At 37.2% G+C, this 21,600-nt stretch overlaps 2 protein-coding genes across 2 annotated transcripts; both read right to left on the bottom strand.

Annotated features, from left to right (window-relative positions):
* Window positions 1-11,430: 11,430 nt before the first annotated feature.
* On the bottom strand, window positions 11,431-16,469 carry LOC101315285 (phospholipase D delta-like). Its single transcript, XM_004289017.1, has 10 exons — window positions 15,552-16,469; window positions 15,232-15,348; window positions 14,837-15,031; window positions 14,363-14,668; window positions 14,176-14,244; window positions 13,927-14,074; window positions 13,302-13,450; window positions 13,025-13,171; window positions 12,516-12,716; window positions 11,431-12,203 (listed from the first exon to the last, which is right to left on the bottom strand). The coding sequence occupies exons 1-10, from the start codon at window positions 16,467-16,469 to the stop codon at window positions 11,907-11,909; spliced, it is 2,547 nt and encodes an 848-aa protein (XP_004289065.1). The 3' UTR covers window positions 11,431-11,906.
* A 4,232-nt stretch (window positions 16,470-20,701) lies between these two features.
* Window positions 20,702-21,587, bottom strand: LOC101311029. The gene is made up of 2 exons (XM_004287717.1): window positions 21,057-21,587; window positions 20,702-20,966 (listed from the first exon to the last, which is right to left on the bottom strand). The coding sequence occupies exons 1-2, from the start codon at window positions 21,490-21,492 to the stop codon at window positions 20,893-20,895; spliced, it is 510 nt and encodes a 169-aa protein (XP_004287765.1). The 5' UTR covers window positions 21,493-21,587; the 3' UTR covers window positions 20,702-20,892.
* Between the last annotated feature and the right edge of the window lie 13 nt (window positions 21,588-21,600).

A 21,600-nucleotide genomic window follows, 5' to 3' on the forward strand; every position in this document is an offset into this window, starting at 1 on the left:
ATGAACGATGAAAGCATAATGTCACGCCCCGTCAATTTAACAAGGAGTTTCCTTGAGCATTTTTGACACAAGCATGGCTCAAAGAAGGATTTGGTGAGCACATGAGCATTCTAGAAGTATCCGGAATATTATGAAAGGTCTTGGAAGCTTCTGGAAAGATTAGGAAGAATTCAGACAACTCCGAAACTCTCTAGAATCTTAGAGTCTCTAAGACACTCCGAAACTCTCTAGAACCCTAGAGAGGGGTTCAAGGCTCAAGACTACTCTGAAAGTCTCTAGAATACTCAATGTAACACTTAGAATAGTATAGAAAACTCTAGAATCTCTATACTTCTAAAAATCCTAGAATTGTCTAAAAACTTAGACAAAGGGGGAGGATTCCTATAAATAGGGAGGCACCCCTCCCATTTGAGACATAGAGAGTTGGATAGCATTCAAGCTCACTCACTTGTAAAACTTTGTAAAGTTCTCTTAGCTTAATACAAGTTCTCTCTTTCAAAGTTCTTCTCCCTTTGTTCGAGTATTCTAGTCGATCAAAGCGTTTGCGTGAGTACGGCTGATTTAGCATAAGGGAAGTGCTAAGGCCGCACGAGAAGCTTAGGAAAAAGGAAGCTCGTGACAATAAGCTTGCCTAGAAAAGCCACACTTCTTAACAAACTACTTAAGTTGGGTCATAATTTTAACCTCAGACACCATTATGATATTATAGAAACTATATTCACCTTAATTATCAATCATCCATACTTCGCGTACTGTTATTAAAATTTTCCCATATATATATATATATTACATATGTAAATATCCTACAACTATTATTCATTATTTTGTATATTTTTAAGATGTAACACCACAATGTTCCATTGAAGCTGACATGCTATCAGCAATTGATGAATTAATTCTCTAAAAAAATCTTGTTATTCTTGGAGCAGCTGTAGGAGCAAGAATCAACATAGCCTTGTGCATAGCTTGTGAGATCTACATGACAAACAATCATATCGTAAATAACTTGGAGGCACAATAAAATTATAAATAAGAAAGAGAAAATCTAATCAAGTAGAAATATAGGTACCAGAAACGGAAACATTGGCAACGGGGGTCATAACTTTGCTCACAGAGGTCACACAATCACGAGCACAACCATAGGCAACGTCGCCGGAATTAGTAGTTGGAATAATCCTGCATGCAATCATGCAAAGCCCGAAGCACCCTACATAATTTGGAGGATCTTCTAAGGAAGGAATGCAAGAGACGCCACACTTCTTGGCACACGATTTGGTTTTTGAGTTTGGAAAAACAAGAGAGTCATGAGGAGCTGGTGCTGCTGCTAATCAAAGCACAAGCATGCTTAGCAGTCCCACACATCTCAACACGGTTCTAGTACTAGCCTCCATTGCAAAGTTCCTCTTCTCTTTTATTTGGTTTTAGTTTTGGTTTTTGTTTGTTGCTGGATGAAGTGGAAGCTCAAAGCTTAATTTATAGGGTGGTTCTTTTGCATTCTATGGAAATGTCATCAATTCTTTCTTTTCCTTTTTTAGAAAGAAAAATGTCATCAATTCTTAATCAACCAGTATATTGGAAATAATGTTATATTTATATTCATCTCTCCATATTTAGTTTTATATCAAAGTAATCATTATATCCAATTATAGCGTTATTGATAAATAATTGAGACACAAAAAATAAATCATGATGAAATTTATTGATACAACTTGTCAACAGTCAAAGCAGTTAGCTAGTTACATTGACTATCTTAAGGCCTCGTTTGTTTCGCAAAAAGTAGCATCAAGAAAGTAAACTAGTTCATTTCCTACGTTTCGAAAAGCAGAACCAAACTAGCGCGTATTCTCACGGTAGTTACATTTAAGATTAAATTCAGTGTATTACCCTTAATTTTATGTCATTTATCAGTTGTGTCCTTGATATTTTTTTTTTAATCATGTGTGCCCCCTTGTGCTCTTAAAATCCATCAAATTTGGAAACAATTTCAAATTCCCTCTTGGGAATGACGTAAACATCCGACGTGGAGGAGACAAAGAGGACCCATCGATTAGTTTTTATCCCATAAAGAAGGGTAGAAAAGTCATTTAATGCTATTTTCTTTTCTCACTTTTTTTTGGTTCTCTCTCTCTCTCTCAACTTCGCCAATTTTCTTTTCACTTCACCCATTTGAAGAATCAAACCCTAACTTGAACACCTTCCGCCATATCTAATCAAACCCACAACCAAACAATCAGCAAACCCCACAATCCCTACACTTCAGCTCTTCTTCCCTTGAAATTTAATCCCAAATTCGTTGTGAAATTCAGTAGAAAAATCCCCAAATTGCAATCATCAAAAATCTAAAACTCAACATTGAGGAACTGAACAACTCCATCTTCTTCTCCGATTACCACGAGGACACCCAGCTCTGCATCCTCTCCTTCTTGACCCCACCCGAGATTACAAATTCGCCTGCACCTCGAAACAGTCTGCAGGAACGATGACGAGCTCTACTTCTCCACGTGCGACCGCCGATAAGAAGAAGAAGAAGAAGAGTGCGATCATCGACGACGAGCTCTAGTTCTAGTTCTCCAATTTTATGGTTTCAAATTGGGTTTGAGATAGAAGAGGAGAGTGTGAGAGGAAGAAGAAGAGCTGACGAGGAGAGCGAGAGAAGAGAGGAGAAGGAGGAAAAAGAAAAGAAAGTCAAAATTGAAAAGAAAAAAATGACATTATTGACATTTATGACCTTTTTAGTGGGTTAAAAACTGAATGGTGTATCCTCTTTGTCTCCTACACGTCGGATGCTTATGTCTTGGTTAGAGGGAATTGGAAAATTTTCTTTGATGGATCTTAAGAGTATAAGGGTACACGTGATTAACAAGAAAAACATGACACAGCTGATAAATGACCTAAAGTTCAAGGTAATACACTGAATTTAATCATTACATTTAAGTTGTTATATGACAGCCCAACATGGCTTGATATTGACGTTACCCCTTCAAGAAATGTCATGTTTGTATACTTACACACATTGAAACATTTAGGACTAATTTCCGTTTACCCCCATCAACTTTATGTCGATCATCATGTTAGTTCTTCTTCTTTCAATTTCATCAAAAACACCCGTCAACTTCCAATTTTCATCAGCCGCGCATGTCCAAACCTCCAATCTCCATCAAATTCTTCTGTTAAGTGATGACTTGATATCAAGAAGAAAGTCAAATTTTTTGAAAGTTACCTTTCGAACCATTTTTCTTCCATATCAATACACATCTTCGTTCTCATCACAACCCTCTAACCTTAGTGATTTTGGTGGGATTGAATGTAATTTGTCTATTTTTCCTTTTTTCTTTCTTCTTGATATCAAGTCATCACTTAACAGAGGAATTGGATGGAGATTGGAGGTTTGGACATGCGCGGCTTATGAAAATTGGGAGTTGAAGGGGTGTTTTTGATGAAATTGAAAGAAGAAGGACTAACATGATGATCGACCTAAAGTTGACGAGGGTAAACTGAAATTAGTTCAAACATTTATATACTATCAACGAAATGTACACACATTCATCAAATTATTGATCTTCTCCATTAACAGTTAACTAACAAGATTCGGTCCTCTCAACATAACTTTGGTAGCACAACTTCCGATGACCACGAGGCAAAACAGATCCCAGAACAACCACAACATAACTTTGGTAGCACAACTTCCGATGACCACGAGGCAAAACACATCCCAGAACAACCACATTGTGCCACAGACTGATCATTAGCCTAATCTAAACTGTTTTGATAGACCAATTCACTTGCATAACTTTGTGTCATCAGCTTCACCATCTGTTCCTTTTCTCCTCAAATTGAATTTGTGTTACTTTGAAACTCTTTTTTTATTTTTTATTATTACACATATTACGAACCAAAAGAAACTATAACCAATAAAAACAAACTGGTAAATTTTGAATATATATATTTATATATATTATTGTTTTCTTGATCGAAATATGTACATATTTTCATATACAAGATATATGTTACAATCTACACAGGTATTTAGCGGTATTTTGTATATTTGTAACATCATGCCACTGATGCCAGGAGGTTCCACTAAAGCTGAATTGCTGCTAATCACAACCACAATAGAAATGAGAATCGAAAAGGAGAGTTTACGTAGAAGTATAGGTACCAGTAATGGCGGGTTTGGCAAGAGTGGTTGCGATGTCTTTGCTCATAGTGGTCATGACTTTGTTCGATCATAGGGCTCACACAACCACGAGCACAGTCATAGCAAAGGTCCGAAGTTGATTGCCACTACTAGAACCACGAGCGCATGCACAGTCATAGCATGCTTGATATGAACGATGAAAGCATAAGCTTTGCCTAGAAAACCCACACTTCGTAAAAAAGTATTAGCCGCCTGATATCAGTGATATGAACATAAAAGTATACAGGGAGGTCTTATGTTGTGAATTGATCAGGAATTTTAATAGTATGAGCTCCGATAACTTTGCCGCCAACATTAGGGAAATTTTCATATCCTGGCAGAGGTTCCACCTTACCATAAGCCCTTACCAGCAACGGATACCTGAGAAGGTGACCCTGCAGTTCTGTGAAATCCGGTGATGTGTATCTCCTCCAGTTTTCTTCGGCAATGCCATTCACAGTCCTCACAGTTTCCAAACTCTCTGCCCCTTTAAAGCATGTGTCCAACATACCGAGATGCTCAGCCCAGAGTGACATTCGATACCCATATATCTGCAAGAAGATATATTCAAAGTTTATGAATCAATATAAATGTCAAACAAATGTCGAAAAATTCCTCGATATGGGGATTCCGTGCAAGTTTCTTAGAATTGAGGATTTGGGGAGCAAAGGAGCAATACGGGGCTGCAAGTCTAGAGTTCTACAGCAAGACAAGAAGTATAGATATGTTCTGGAACAGCTTGTGCTCATGGAAGATAAAAGTATATACAAGTCATTTCTCCACAAATGTCTTCTTTAGCCAAAGAAGAGGAGAATCAATAAATTAGAAGTTTGCAAATGGCAAAAAACACTAGGTTACATGCCTGACCACAAGGATGTCTCTGCTTCTCAGCCCAAGTGTGATGGGGTTGATACGCACCCATAGCTATCTCAGTGTCTTTAGTACCAGCCGTTGACCTTTGGTTAATATTGGTTGATCCCAGTATGACGTACTCGTCATCTACTATTATACCCTTGCATACATAAATCATTAAGACATTTAAACTCGATTAAATCATTAAGATACTTAAATTCGATTAAACTAATGGATGAACATAATTCTGTCGAATTTGAACCGTTCATGTTTATAACAGAAAAACGTAGTTTTGAGTGTCTTAATGATAACCAAATTGGCTGAAATTTTGTATAAATGATCTATACAGTAGTATCTAAAGACTAAACGGTGGAGATGTAAAAATTTGATTGAAAAGTGAGTCTAAAGTGGAAATCCGCACCGTAAAAATAAATGCGAACGTGTGTGTAGTAGAGAAAGTCTATATATATATATATTATATATCTTCAACAAAATCTACATACATTGAGCAATTATTGATTCAAACTTGTCCATGAGCAGCAAACAACATTCATTTCTCTCAACATTTATCGAATGTTATTGTTTTCTTGATCGAGACAAGTGCACAATTGTACATCATTACATGTGTAAATTAATCTCCTACTACGCATTATCATTTAGTATTAATCTTGCATATTCTATTTTTTAACACCAAAAAATGTTCTACTCAATAGGTGACATGCTATTAACTAGCAGTTGATGAATTATCTAAAAACGTGGAAATGAGAAGAATAGGTAATGGAAATTGGAGGGTTTGGCAGCAGTGGTCAGTGGTCATGGCTTTGCTCATATAGCTCACACAACTATACGAGTACAACCATAGGCAACGTCAGAATTTAGCCAATCTTGCAGGCCGTCATGCAAAGGCCGAAGCACGTTGCATATTTTACAGGACTACTGACTATGTCCAAAGCGCAAGAAGCTGCTGCTAATGAAAGCACAAGCATGCCAAGCAATGCCACACATCTCAACACAGTATTCGCACTAGCCTCCATTGCTTAACTGATTTGGTTATTCTAGCTTAGCTAGTTTACTTTGTTGATGGATGAATCGCAAGTTAACCTCAAGGCGCCAGGGTGGTTGTTTGGCCGTCTATGAAAATGCTACTGTGGCACGATCTTCTTGACCGACTCAGATCTGGGTAGTTGGATGCGCGATCTTCTTCTCTCAAAAGATCAACGGGCCGGGACTCGTCGGGTTCTCTAAAGGTTTGGGTTGTTGTGTAGCACAATATTATGCACATTGTGGCGTTACGGCTGTGGATGATTCTGATTACGGTGCGATGGAAGCAACTGAAGGCGGCGGCGCAAACCCTGACGCAATCACACCGGCGTTGGGACGACAGACGTTGTCAAGCAAGGCTGAGCCTATTGAGCTTGCTTGCTCCTTCTGGGCTTGGGATAAGGTTCTTGAACTTTATCTTGGGCCTGGGAATGAGTGGGCTGGCATTTTAGGATTAGGTTAAAGTTTTCTATTACAGTGTTTGTCATGCACCGGTGGTAGGCTTGTTTTAAATAAGTAAGTGTTTGAACTGTTGAATGGTTAGACCTATTCTATGTATCACTGTGATCCTATATCGTAAACTTTTTATCCACCCGTAGTTAGTAGTAGGAGGGTATGTAATAGTCTTTTCTCGCTTGAGTATCAATATAACATTGATATTTTTCAAAAAAATATGGTTGCATGCAGGATATATAGGATATATATTACATATGTAAATATCCTCCAACTTTTATTCATTATTTTGTATATTTTTAAAATGTAACACCACAATGTTCCATTGAAGCTGTCATGCTATCAACAATTGATGAATTAATTCTCTAAAAAAGCTTGTTATTCTTGGAGCAGCTGTAGGAGCAAGAATCAACATAGCCTTGTGCATAGCTTGTGAGATCTACATGACAAACAATCATATCGTAAATAACTTAGAAGCACAATAAAATTATAAATGAGAGAGAGAATCTAATCAAGTAGAATTATACCAGAAACGGAAACATTGGCAACGGGGGTCATAACTTTGCTCACAGAGGTCACACAATCACGAGCACAACCATAGGCAACGTGGCCGGAATTAGTAGTTGGAATAATCCTGCAGGCAATCATGCAAAGGCCGACACACCCTACATATTCTGGAGGAACTTCTATGGAAAGAAGGCAAGAGATGCCACACTTTGCCGCACACGATGAGGTTTTTGAGTTTGGAAAGACAAGAGAGTCTTGAGGAGCTGGCACTGCTGCTAATGAAAGCACAAGCATGCCTAGCAATCCCACACATCTCAACATAGTTTTAGTATTGGCCTCCATTGCAAAGTTGCTCTTCTCTTTCATTTGGTTTTTGTTTGTTGCTGGATGAAGTGGAAGCTCAAAGCTTAATTTATAGGGTGGTTCTTTTGCATTCTATGGAAATGTCATCAATTCTTAATCAACAATATATTGGAAATAATGTTATATTTATATTCATCTATCCATATTTAGTTTTACATCCATGTACATAACGGAAAGTAATCATTATATCCATTTAACATCTCCAGCAGTGTTGCTAAAAATGAAATTTGTTAATTTTTAAGGTAAATTGATGCTCCAACAGAATGCATAAACTAAAGTAATAGTTAAATTTGATAATTGCTAAATGAAATTGATAAATTTGTCAATAATCCATTTATAACTAAAGCAATAGCTAAATCTTCTCTCTCCTCTCTTGCCCACGTATCACTTTACAATTTGTTATAACATAATAAATAGCAGTGACTGATGGAGCAACATTGTTAAATCAATACCTAAATTTCAAAATTCTTACTAAATATATCAATTTCTGAATCTCATTGCTGGAGATGCTCTAGTGTTATTGAATATTGATAAATAATTGAGACACAAAAATAAATCATAATGAAATTTATTGAAACAACTCGTCAACAATCAAGGCAGTTACATTGACTACCTTAAGGCCTTGTTTGTTTCGCAGAAAGTAGGCATCAGGAAAGTAAAGTAGTTTGTTTCCTGCGTTTGGGAGAGCAGAAGGAAATGAACGACATTCCTGCATGAAGAAAAAATATGGGGAAAAATGGTTCCTTCCAAAATCCAAAGGAACCACTTTCATTCCTTCTTTCCCTGCATTTATTACTCACACCATAATATTTTTTAATAACTTTCCCGATGGCTTTCTTTACATACCAAATATTGGAATGAAAACTTTTCTGAAAATTTCATTTTCGTTCACTTTCCGTTCACATGGGAGAGAGCAAAGAACTATTTTTCTTTTGATGAACCAAACTTTCCGTGAACCAAACGAGGCCTAAGATTTTGATTGTAAGGATGAGCTTCGTCTATACCCATAACACTGTCTTGCTTATTACTTTGGTTACTAGAGTGTATTCTCATGGTAGTTACATTCAGGATTAAATTTAGTGTGCTACCCTGAATTTTAGGTCACTCATTAGTTGTGTCCTTGATCTTTTTTTTAATCACATTTACCCCTATGCTATTAAAGAGTAATTTTATTTACACATCCCAAAATACTACATACACATCCTTAAATTCTAACATTTAAAATCATGCTTCATGTACAAATGAAAAGACAAGAGAGCACATCATCAATGTTAGTTCATGTGCAAGTTTTTAGTTCTATTATGCATAACTGCATTCTTCTTTCTAAAAAAAAAAAAAACATGTTTTCTTCTCTTTACCCACAACCCAGAACATGTTCATATGCAAGTTAAACGATCTAAAAGAAAATAAATAAGCAATTCATAATTATATATATGAACACAAATGAAAATTCAAATGTAATGGCTAAAATATATCAAAACCAATCACTCGAAGTCCTTCCCAATTTGGTTTTCTTTGCCCAGCAAAACATTAAGAATTTGGGTTACAAGCAATTTTGATTGAATGGTCAAACACATGCAAATTGTCTATTAGACTTTATAAATTGTATCAAGGAGTACGATAGTGTGCTAATCTGCAATTTCAGATATTCAATTTTGTATTCCAGTTTGATATAGAAGATAGTTGAACGGGGGTAGTTTGGGATGTTTAGAGGTGTGTTCTAGTAAAATGATGGTATAGAAAAGTTATTAGACGATGTATTAAGTATGAAATTTGTAATAAATATTTAGCAATGTGTAAATAAAATTTCTCGCTATTAAAATCCATCAAATTCGGAAAAAATTTCAAATTCCCTCTAGGCATGATGTAAGTATCTGACGTGGAGGAGACAAAGAAGGGCAGAAAGGTCATTTAATGCTATTTCTTTTTTTCATTTTTTTTTTCTACTCTTTTTTCTTTTGTAGTTTGTCCTTTTTCTAACTCTTCTCTCTCTCTCTCTCTCTCTCTCTCTCTCACACACACACGAGAAATTTTTAAATGCTACGGGAGGACCACGTGGCAGTTTAACGTGGTTCTACGTTCCAATCAAATTTAGACATGTGGATTTTTTACAACTAAAATATAAACAAATATTTTCTATTTTTTGTGAAATGACATTCATGGGTATTTAGCAAGTTCAAACTAGGGTCTAGGGTATAGGGTTTAAAGTTTAGGGTTAGGGTTTAGGGTATAGGGTTTGGGCTTTAGGGCTTAGGGTTTAGTATTAAAAAAACAACAAAAAACCTAAAATGGTCTTTGACAAAATGACTGAAATAATTTTTCGTGAAGAAAATCTACATGTCTAAATTTGATTGAAAAGTAGGACCACGTCAGACTGCCACGTGGTCCTCCCGTAGCACTGAAAAATTTCTCCACACACACATCTTCGCCAATTTTCTTTTCATTTCACCCATTTGTAGAATCAAACCCTAGAAAAACTTCAATACTTTAACACATTCGAGCCGTGGCCTGGTTGGTTAAGGTGTTAACTAACAACTTCGAGGTCATGAGTTCAAATCTCATTGACATATATAAGGAGTGTAAGTTATTTAATATATATATATTTTTAAAAGCTTCAATATTTTAACACCTTCTTCCACCATATCTAATCAAACCCACCACCAAACACTCAGCAAACCCCACAATCCCTACACTTCAGCTCTTCTTCCCTTGAAATTTAATCCCAAATTCGTCGTGAAATTCAACAGAAAAATCCCTAAAATGTAATCATCAAAAATCTAAAACTCAACATTAAGGAACTGAACAACTCCATCTTCTTCTCCGATTACCACGAGGACACCCAGCTCTGCATCCTCTCCTTCTTGACCCCACCCGAGATTACAAATTCGCCTGCACCTCGAAACAGTCTGTAGGAATGACGACGAGCTCTACTTCTCCACGTGCGACCGTTGATAAGAAGAAGAAGAAGAGTGTGATCATCGACGACAAGCTCTAGCTCTAGTTCTCCAATTTTATGGATTCAAATTGGGTTTGAGATAGAAGAGGAGAGTGTGAGAGGAAGAAGAAGAGGAGAGCGAGAGAAAGGAAATAACTTGAGTGACCAACTATGGTCACTCATGGGTGACAAACACCAATGAGAATTAGACACGTGTTAACAATAAGTATAAACAAACATGCCAAATACCAAAAACCCCCATGTTATGTCATTAAATTGCAGCTATACCTTTTAAAATGGACACGTGTCCCATGTTCATTAGTTGTGGTCACCTTAAGATGACCAGCCCTTGTTATCGAAGTCGGGCTTCGAGAGAAGAGAGGAGAAGGAGGAAAAAAGAAAAGAAAGTCAAAACTGAAAAAGAAAAAAAAATGGCATTATTGACATTTATGTCCTTTTTAGTGGGTTAAAAATTGAACGAGGGGTCCTCTTCTCCTACATGTCGAATGCTTATGTCATGCTTAGAGAGAATTGGAAAATTTTCCGATTGTGATGGATTTTAAGAGTATAGGGGTATATGTTATTAAAAAATAAAATAAAATGACACAACTGATAAATGACCTAAAGTTCAGGGTAATACACTGAATTTAATCCTTACATATAAGTTGTTATATGACATCCTAACATAGCTTGATATTGACGTGACCCAATTAATGAAATGTTATGTTTGTATACTTGCACAGATTGAAACATTTATATACTATCAACAAAATGTACACACATTCATCAAATTATTGATCTTGTCCATTAATAGTTAACTAACAAGATTCGGTTCTCTCAACATTACTTTGGTAGCACAACTTCCGATGACCACGAGGCAAAACACATATCCCAGAAGTCCAGAACAACCACATTGTGCCACAGACCGATCATTAGCCTAAACTAAACTGTTTTGATAGACCAATTCACTTGCATAACTTTGTGTCATCAGCTTCACCATCAGTTCCTTTTCTCCTCAAGCTGTATGTGTTACTTTGAACCTCATTTTTGATTATTACACATATTATGAACCAAAAGAAACTATGACGAATAAAAACAAACTGGTAAATTTTGAATATTATTGTTTTCTTAATCGAAATATGTACATATTTTCATATACAAGATATATGTTACAATTTACACAGGTATTTAACGGTATTTTGTATATTTGTAACACCAGGAGGTTCCACTAAAGCTGAATTGCTGCTAATCACAACCACAATAGAAATGAGAATCGAAAAGGAGAGTTTACGTAGAAATATAGGTACCAGTAATGGCGGGTTCGGCAAGAGTTGTTGTGATGTCTTTGCTCATAGTGGTCATGACTTTGTTCGATCATAGGGCTCACACAACCACGAGCACAGTCATAGCAAAGGTCCGAAGTTGATTGCCACTACTAGAACCACGAGCGCATGCACAGTCATAGCATGCTTGATATGAACGATGAAAGCATAAGCTTGCCTAGAAAACCCACACTTCTTAAAAAAGTATTAGCCGCCTGATATCAGTGATATGAACATAAAAGTATACAGGGAGGTCTTATGTTGTGAATTGATCAGGAATTTTAATAGTATGAGCTCCGATAACTTTGCCGCCAACATCAGGGAAATTTTCATATCCTGGCAGAGGTTCCACCTTACCATCAGCCCTTACCAGCAACGGATACCTGAGAAGGTGACCCTGCAGTTCTGTGAAATCCGGTGATGTGTATCTCCTCCAGTTTTCTTCAGCAATGCCATTCACAGTCCTCACAGTTTCCAAACTCTCTGCCTCTTTAAAGCATGTGTCCAACATACCAAGATGCTCAGCCCAGAGTGACATTCGATACCCATATATCTGCAAGAAGATAATATTCAAAGTTTATGAATCAATATAAATGTCAAACAAATGTCGAAAAATTCCTCGATATGGGGATTCCGTGCAAGTTTCTTAGAATTGAGGATTTGGGGAGCAAAGGAGCAATACGGGGCTGCAAGTCTAGAGTTCTACAGCAAGACAAGAAGTATAGATATGTTCTGGAACAGCTTGTGCTCATGGAGGATAAGTGTATATACAAGTCATTTCTCCATAAATGTCTTCTTTAGCCACAGAAGAGGAGAATCAATAAATTAGAAGTTTGCAAATGGCAAAAGACACTAAGTTACATACTTGACCACAAGGATGTCTCTGCTTCTCAGCCCAAGTGTGATGGGGTTGATACGCCCCCATAGCTATCTCAGTGTCTTTCGTACCAGCCATTGATCTTTGGTTAATATTGGCTGATCCCAGTATGACGTACTCGTCATCCACTATCATACCCTTGGCATGAACATAAATCATAAAGCGCTGATTCTTGTATGACTCGCAGATCTGAAAAAGAAAGAAAACACTTTGTTTGAAGACCAAAAACAAAGCTTTTTGGGCAGATAACGAGTTAAATCACATAGATGAAGTGGGATTTAAAGCTGAGGGAGATAACCAACAGCTGTAGTTAAGCAAGTCAAATATCACAAAGGAAGCATTTGAGTCATTGGCATTCGACCCATTTATCATGATCTCAAACCTGAAATCATAGTGGATGTACTGTTTGGAAGCCAAAAATTCATATGAAAAATAAAAAGATAAATCATAAAATCAGAGCAGTACAAGAGATGATCATTTTGGAACAATACCATAGCCTCCTTGTTGTTTGATGTTTCCTGAGGAACTTTTTCCCGTTTACCAAGGCAATAGAAATTGAGGAAATCTTGAGGATGTGAATCTTGAAGCTGCAAGGCTTTCAGTTCTCGTGCAACAATATCATACATCATTTGCATTGTCTGGCTCTGTAAATTGCAAACATACACAACTCAGACGAAAATTTCTACGTTGGTCCAGAAATTATATGAGCAAATAAGAGAAGCAGAAGAATATAACAACAATATCAAGTGTCCTGAAACACATGTTACCAAATACCTGCCAGTAGAGAATTTCTTGCATTGCACCAGAATTCGGATGACCTTCAGGCCACATAGGTACAACTATATACACCGCAAATCTCTCATTAGCTCTGATTTTGCTGGCAATCTTCAGTGCCAACTCAATTGGAATCAGATTGTCAGCTCCTGATTGGACCATGAAAGGAAGGAATTAAGCTAGTGTTGAATCAAACGGAGGGATGCCAGAAAGGATTAGAAACCAAAAGAATGTATAATTTGAGAAAAGGTAAGTGCTTAGAGTCCTGAGTCATTGAGGTCGAATAATGTTTAAAAACCAATGACAGTAAACAAAAATGCACATGAATATTCTTTTAATGATCATAGTCAATTTTGGATGAACAAATAAGCAAATTTAACTTACTAACAAAAAAAAAAAAAAAAAACTTAGAATGGGTTCCTAGCTAGAAAACTAGGTTGATAAAACCAAAGGAGAGACAAATGTTGATCTTGTACTCATGCACAAAATGACAGATTCCAAAGATTTTAAGTGCAGCTTTGTACATAAATATATCATAGCTCGCTTTAAAACTTTTGCTCCCAAAAGTATAAACATTATGAGTTTAGAAAGTTATACTTCAGTGCACAGTAGATTGTCACATTACCTGCATCTTTATAATCTGGCCATGCATATGATGAACCAAGAAAATACTGATTTTCAATATATATGAAATGTTGGGCGGATCTGATTGCCTTGATGTACGCTGTCTGAATGCTTTTATCTATTACTAGATCCTTTGAGCAAATCAGGTTCTGCAGTTACAGTTAAGGAGTATGATCAGCTAATCAGCTTTGAGCTTTCCTCCAGAAATCATCTTTCATAAAAAATAAAAAAATGGGGGAGGGTGAGAGACCTGTGACGCAGCAACAATGACATCTTTGGGAAATCCATTCAGCGATCCTGAGTCAATAGACCGGAAAATCTGCAAAAGAAAGATATATACCCAGATTGGATTCATTAATTGTTTCTATAGTTCTATCATATAAGTAAAAGAAAAACTACACTGAGAAAAGAAGAAAAAGAAAATTCCATGATTCAACCTGGACATTCCAATCTTCAGGATCATCTTCTCTCTGAACCCATAAAGCTGGGTCTTCTTTGGGAATAATTGTAAATTCCTCTGAATCTGACATCTCAGGACTAAGTATCCATGAAATACGGCCTATCTTAAGTAAAGAATCATGCCAATGAGACACCCTTTTACATTGTCCAAAATCTCTAAATCGTGTGGTTTTCCTCCATCGTTGCTCAAAATTTATAAGAACATCATATGCAGCAGGCCCGTCAATTCTACAGTGCAAGTCATGCCATGGTTGCCTTGGAGCCTTGGTCCCAGCCGTCAAATTCTAGATATCAATGACTACAAACTATAAGTTATGCTAGTCCATAGTCCATTACTCCATAGTTACATTTAGTGAGAAGAAGAAAATGATGAAAGGGGCTAGGGGGCTAGCTAGCTAGCAGTCTATTTGAAACAAGGATAATAATAGACTGCCAAAACACCAATTACTTACAGGAATGGAAATTTGATGAAAATCATCTTTAAACACAGTGTCAACATCGTGAAACAATCTGTGCTCATGTGTGTCATAACGGCCATCACAGATATCAAGCCCTCCTAAAAATGCGGTTATCTTGCGGTTATTACCAGATGCTTGTGTGTCCACAATAACACATTTTTGATGGTGTGTAAAGACGGTTCCAACAACCTGTAGAAATGAATCCATATAAGAGTTGAAAAGCAAATAATTCCACTAGAGGAAATGCATGTTTGTTCAATGAAGCAGAAACTATGTCTAGCGAACCTTTAAAGAATTTCGAAACAACATGCAAATGTTAAGTAGGAATGGAGAAGAACAAGTTGCAATTTACGACAGGATAACAAGATTACAAATGGACTGGAACCTGCCTTTTGTTTTATAATGCTAAGCTTACTACTGCCATAGCGAGGGGCCAGAACACAAGTGACAGATGAATTCTTGAAAAACTTCCGGGTTTCTTCATCATGCGTTCCCATCATTCCTGCCTGCACCATTCCCACTTCACATTATGACTCAAATTCCATACAGCCATATAAAATCCAGAACAATCAATTACAGACAATACACATTTCAATTCATACAAAATTCATATCCCAGTGATTGGCGTAACGATTCCAATATCAGCATTCACAATTAAACAACAGTAACTCAGAAAATTCAAAACCACAATGCATGCTAAAATAATCACCGAGTAGACGTCGTTGGATGTCTTATCATTCCAGACCAGCATCAACACCCGTACACCTTCTTCTGATTTATACTTGAGAAACTCTCCTAGCGTTAAGTCGCCGCCGCGTGGCAACGGCCGGGTCGGCTCTCTAACCAGCCTCACTTTGTGAAACACAGACCATCCAACCACATATATCATATGGTGAGCCTCCGAAATCGCATAGCAAAGATCCTCCCAGCAATGCTCAGGCTTATAAACTTTTCTTCCGTCCAATTCAATTTGCGGCAGCAGCCCCTCCGGCACGTGCGCATCCTGGTAGAGCCGCACGTGACTGCCTTTTCTCAGAGGAAAGTAGGTGTTGGAGACTCCCTTCCGTGCTGGATCGCCGGCTATGCCGTGCTTGTAGACCGGGTTTTTCTCGAAAGGAGTGAACTTCAACTCGACCTTGATCGCGCAAGGAGGCTTCGGAGGCTTTCCAGTAGGTCCGATAATGTCAAACCAGCCGGAAATCACTTCTCCGGTGGCGATTCTCTCCGCGGAGATGGAGGCGGTTCCAATCATCTGAGCGCCGAAGACGTCGTTATCTTTCACCTGAAATTCAAGTTTGGCCGCAGGATGCGCGAGCGGGATGCAAAAGGTCTCGCGCCATTGAGGATTCTGAGAGTTCTTAATGACGCGCGTACGCGCCACCGTTGCCTGAGGCACGCAGACTTTGACGTAAGAGTCGCTGGTCATGATATTCCGGTGGTGAGAAATCTTGCTGTCGTCGACCGACTGCGGAGGCTTCTTGGAGCGAGAGCGAGAGCAGTTGATGGTGTCGCAGGCGGTGAAGCAGCGGCGGAGCCGCTCGGAGAAGAGGTCCATATTCGGTAACCGCCTCGCCTCGAGGATTTTGAGGTCAAGGTCGCCATGCAGATAGACTATCTGCTCCGACATCGGTTCTGCCATGGACCGCGTCGTCGTTTGAGGTCACTCTAGGACTGAGAAAGGAGGAGAGGTTTTGGCTTTGCTCGTAACAAATTAAGAGAAACTGTAGGGGTTTATAAAGGCGGGGAGATTTGAAAGTGATTGGAAAATTTTAATATATCGTATAGCATGTCACATGAAAACGTATGGTTATTATTATTGAAGAAGCAATTAAATGACCATGTAATAACTATTTATCTTTTTAAAAACTCTTATGTGTCATACAATTAGACATATTTGTAATAAATATGTCATACCATACGGAATGATAGACAAACTCCGATAAACATATTTTTACTTTATTCCTTTATGTGTGACTCCATTGGTCCATACGGACCATACCATAAGCTTGTTGTCATGTCATTATTCTCCTCCATGAAAGAGCCAACTCTTGATCGAGCAGGGGTCATGTGTTTAGTGCAAGCGCCCGAGTGGGGTAGTTTAGTGCAATTGCTACGGGAAACTAAAGGGACATTATGGGCTTGAAATTATTAGATTAGCGACTGTGACGCTTAACAAGACAGCCACACTTGAATCGCAGCTAACTTATCCCGTACCATGATTCCAATAACGAAATCAAATGTAGCGCACTAAGAAAGTCGGAATGCTTAGTTGTTGGGGTTACCCGTTACCCTACCCATATTCTTCTTTGGGTGGTTGCCAACTTGCCATCTCCCCTCACGATGTGACCTCCTCATGAGTCATGATAAGAGATAATTATGAGGGTTGAAATTTACACATTTTTTTTTACGATCCACACACCGCTTTATTTTTATATAAAAACATCTAAAATGTTCATATTTTAAACAACTTGAAGAGATTAAAACATGAATAGTTTAGATATTTTCTTATAAAAAATAAGACAGAGGTGTGTAGATTGTAAAAAAAGGTGTGTAAATTTCACTCTCCATAATTATCTCATTTAAGAGTGAAGATAGAATGATGACGGGGTGTTTATATGTCAAGGTGTTCGTAAGCCTATGCTCAATGATGACGACATATGAAAAGCCTGTTCAGTGGTAATGTAATTTTTTTATTTTTTTTTTAAGAGTGTCAACGACGGTATTCTCAAATGTTTTTTAAGCCTAGAGACTAATCCACGCCGAGAGATTATGTCAGAATGTTTCCTCCCCTCTAGCCGCAAAGAATAAATTGATATTTAACTCTAATTAACGTTAACGGGATTCGAACCAAAGCTCTTATGTAATTCTTTATTTTAAGGATATTTACCAACTGATAAAATAAAGGGAAATTGACCACCGTGATCACCTCCATAGTCGATTGCAGCTTGAAGGATAATAGGTCAACACGATATAATAGGTCTTTGAAAGAATCCACCCCCAAATAACGAAACATTGGTCATCAAACACATAATGAACGAAAAGGAGATTAAAAGAAATTGGGTCCGGTTCAAGGACATCACTTTTGACACAATTTTTTACACTTCTTCATAGCCATCAGATTTTAAAATATTTAATGGTCTAAATTAGGTGTTAATACCATGTCAACACATAAAAATGTGATGTGGCATTACATATTAGCATAACAAATTATTTTACTTTTCTTTATTTAAAGAACAAAATCAAATCCAATTGGAAAATCAAAATCAATACACAATAATAAAGAGAGAGAAAAAAAAAAAAGGAATACGAACAAGAAGATGAACGATGCAGAAGAACAAGCATTAGAAGCATCATCGATCTCTAACTTGAATATCTCATCTATCTACTTAAAACAAGGATACAGATATGTATGAACAAATTTATCTGTTTTCTTTGTCAACATAGTATTACAGAGATAACTAGATTTAGGGTTTACTAACTGAATTGAAGTTTATGGTATTTGATAAATTTATTATGTAGCTAATTAAATTTGTTCCTCAGTACCTTCGTAGTGTATGATTGGTTACTCTATCATTATTGTTCCATACTGTAAACGAGTTTCTACTTAAGCGTGATACTCACGTGAGGTTCATTCATTTCTTGTTCTTTTTCTGATAAATAGTGTGTTTCTTGTGTATCGATCAGACTGAAATCCAAGTTCATGATTATGAAACTGCATATTCATATATAGGTTCCTGGTGCCAGTTTGAACTTATACTTGCAAGTAAACAACCAATATTTATACAGACAAACAACACAAGTAGAATGGCTTATAATTTGAACACTGAAGGTATTATTAAACATACCCAATACAATTTCAATGATCAAAAATGTTTTTTTTTTCCTCTCTTGGTGATGGGTCAGACGATGGGGAAGGTGATTAATGCTTTGGATGTTGCTGGGTTTCAAGAAACTTATATATATGTTTTGTACGTTTATGACGTTCTTCCTTTTTCTTTTTTCTTTGTTTTTGTTGTGTTCGATTTGATTTTGATTTTCCAAGTTAGAATTAGAATTCGTTTTGTTCTTTTAACAAAGAAAAATAAAATAATTTGTAATGCAAATATGTAATGCCACATCACCTGTCACATCACATTTTTATGTGTTGATATGGTATTAACACTTAATCTGGATCGTTAAATATTTTAAAATCTGATGGCTACGAAGAAGTGTAAAAAATTGTGTCAAAAATGATGTCTCTTGAACCGGACCCAAAGAAATTATGACAAGTAAAAACAAAATGAAATTCTGAATGTTATTTGTTTTATTGATAAAAAGTACATATGGTCATCACATATTCAGTATCTTGTTTATTTGTAAGATGTAACATATTATTCAGTAATTTGTATATTTGTAAGATGTAAGACCATGATATTCCGTTGAAGCTGATATGCAATCAGCAGTGGATTAATTCTCTAAAAAAGTTGATTATTCTTGGAGCAGCTCTGGTAGCAAGAATCAACATAGCCTTCCGCGTAGCATGTAATATCTGCATATCAAGCAATATTACGCTAAGTACTTTCGAATCACAGTAAAAATAGAAATGAGAAAGGGAGAGTTTAAGTAGAAGAATAGGCACCAGAAATGGAGAGTTTGGTAATAGCAGTGGTCATGACTTTGCTCATTGAGCTCACACAACTACGAGTACAACCATAACCGACGTCGTCAGAGTTTGGCCCAATCTTGCAGGAAGCCATGCAAAGGCCGAAGCACGCTGCATATTTTAAAGGACTTACTATGTCCAAACCGCAAGAGATGGCACACTTTTTGCCACAAATTAGAGTACGAATTGTGTCCGGAATGACAACAGACTCTTGAGGAGATGGGGCTGCTGCTAATGAAAGCACGAGCATGCTTAGCAATGCCACACATCTTAACACAGTATTAGTACTAGCCTCCATTGCCAAACTCTCTTCGATCTCTTTGGTTTTGGTTATGCTATAGCTAGTTTGCTCTGTTGATGGATGAAGTGGAAGTTAACCTCAACCCTTAATTTATAGGGTGCTTCTTTTGCCATCTTTGGAAATGCCATCAATTCCATTATCTGGTATGAGAATGAAAATCTCTGAGAATCCATGGTGTTTCAATCTCATGCCTATATAAACTTGTTACAGGATTTCATTGCCATATGTATCAGAAATTACGCGATTTTCTTCTAACATAAGCAGTTCCTTCAGATGTTGTTAGTAGGTGAGTATTGAACTATTGATTGCCTTAATTCTCTGTTAGCAAACAGATTACAGAAGAGCGAAAGAAGATATATCAATTTGCATATGTGTACGTACGTTTCACAGTTTCCTTATCTTTGGCCATTGACCTGTAAATATGGAATTTGCCTTGCAAAATCAGACGGAAAAACTTCACGCTTTCAAAACTCACCTCCTCTATCTATTTGAAATGTTGATTGCCTTAATCGTCAAAACTTAATGCAGTGCAGCGATGTGGAGCGATATCAAGTCACATGTTTATTTTTTATTGTAGATGCGTATGCGTATTTTGTTATCTATTATTGCTTTCTCATTTTAGATGCGAATGTGCATCTTATTATGTTTTATTGCTGAATTTGATGTGCTAGCTTGCATCAAACTCTGTATTTTGTAGATTGCATCTAATATAGTTTGTGGTCTTCTTTCTTAAAATAAAAAATTTCACAATTGCCTATACAATATAAACCACTGCAAATCTAAAAATTCCAGGTGGTAGAGAACTCAGGTGATCAGTCCCGTGAGTCGGCCGCCTCATTGCCCGCCATTTGTTTGGAAATTTATTTTATTAATAACCAAAAGAAAATTAAAACAAACTATGACAAATAAAAACAAATAGAGGAACTTTGAATCTTATTGCTTTCTTGATCAAAATATGTACATATAGTCGTCATATACAGACTTTACAATTTATTTACATTACATACGTAAATCTCCTACAATTATTTTTCGGTGTTTTGTAAATTTAACTTGTGACACCGGGATGTTACACTGAAGCTTACATGCTATTAGCAATTTATGATTTCTCTAAAAAACTTTACTATTCTTGGAGCAGCTCAGGAAGCAAGCATCGGTATAGCCTTCCGCGTAGCGTTGAAGATCTGCATGTCAAACAAGAAAATCCTAAATACTTTCTAATCACAGTCAAAAATGAAATGAGAAAGAGAGAGTTTGAATAGAAGTATAGGTACCATTAGCGGGGGGTTGGGCAGGAGCTGGTGTGCCTGGGGGCATTGTGAGTTTGGTATTAGTGGTCATGACTTTGCTCATAGAGCTCACACAAGTTCGAGTACAGGCATGTGTAGGGTCGACAGAAGTCGACTGCACGCTAGTAGTTGGCTTCCCGTCGGTATCGGCAGTTGCCTGGACGTCTGCAGGTGCCGGCGGGTCCTGAATCTTGCAGGATGTCATGCAAAGGCCAACGCAAGCTGCAAATTTTGCAGGCTTGAACAAGTCCAATGCGCAAGAAATGGCACACTTTTTGGCACACGTTAAAGTCCGTATTTTCGAAGCTCCATAAATTGGGTCTTGTGGAGCTGGGTCTGCAGGAACTGCTGGGGCTGCTGCTAATGAAAGCACAACCATCCCTAGAAAAGCTACGCATCTCAACAAAGTATAGGCCTCCATTGCTAATCTCTCTCTTTTTTTGTTTTGGTTTTGCTAACTAATTTTTTTTGTTGCTAAATAGCATGAACTTTATTAGAAACCTCTTTCAATTGCCTGATTAATTATTTA

Source organism: Fragaria vesca, linkage group LG1, assembly GCF_000184155.1.
Source record: "Fragaria vesca subsp. vesca linkage group LG1, FraVesHawaii_1.0, whole genome shotgun sequence".
Taxonomy (NCBI): Eukaryota; Viridiplantae; Streptophyta; class Magnoliopsida; order Rosales; family Rosaceae; genus Fragaria; species Fragaria vesca.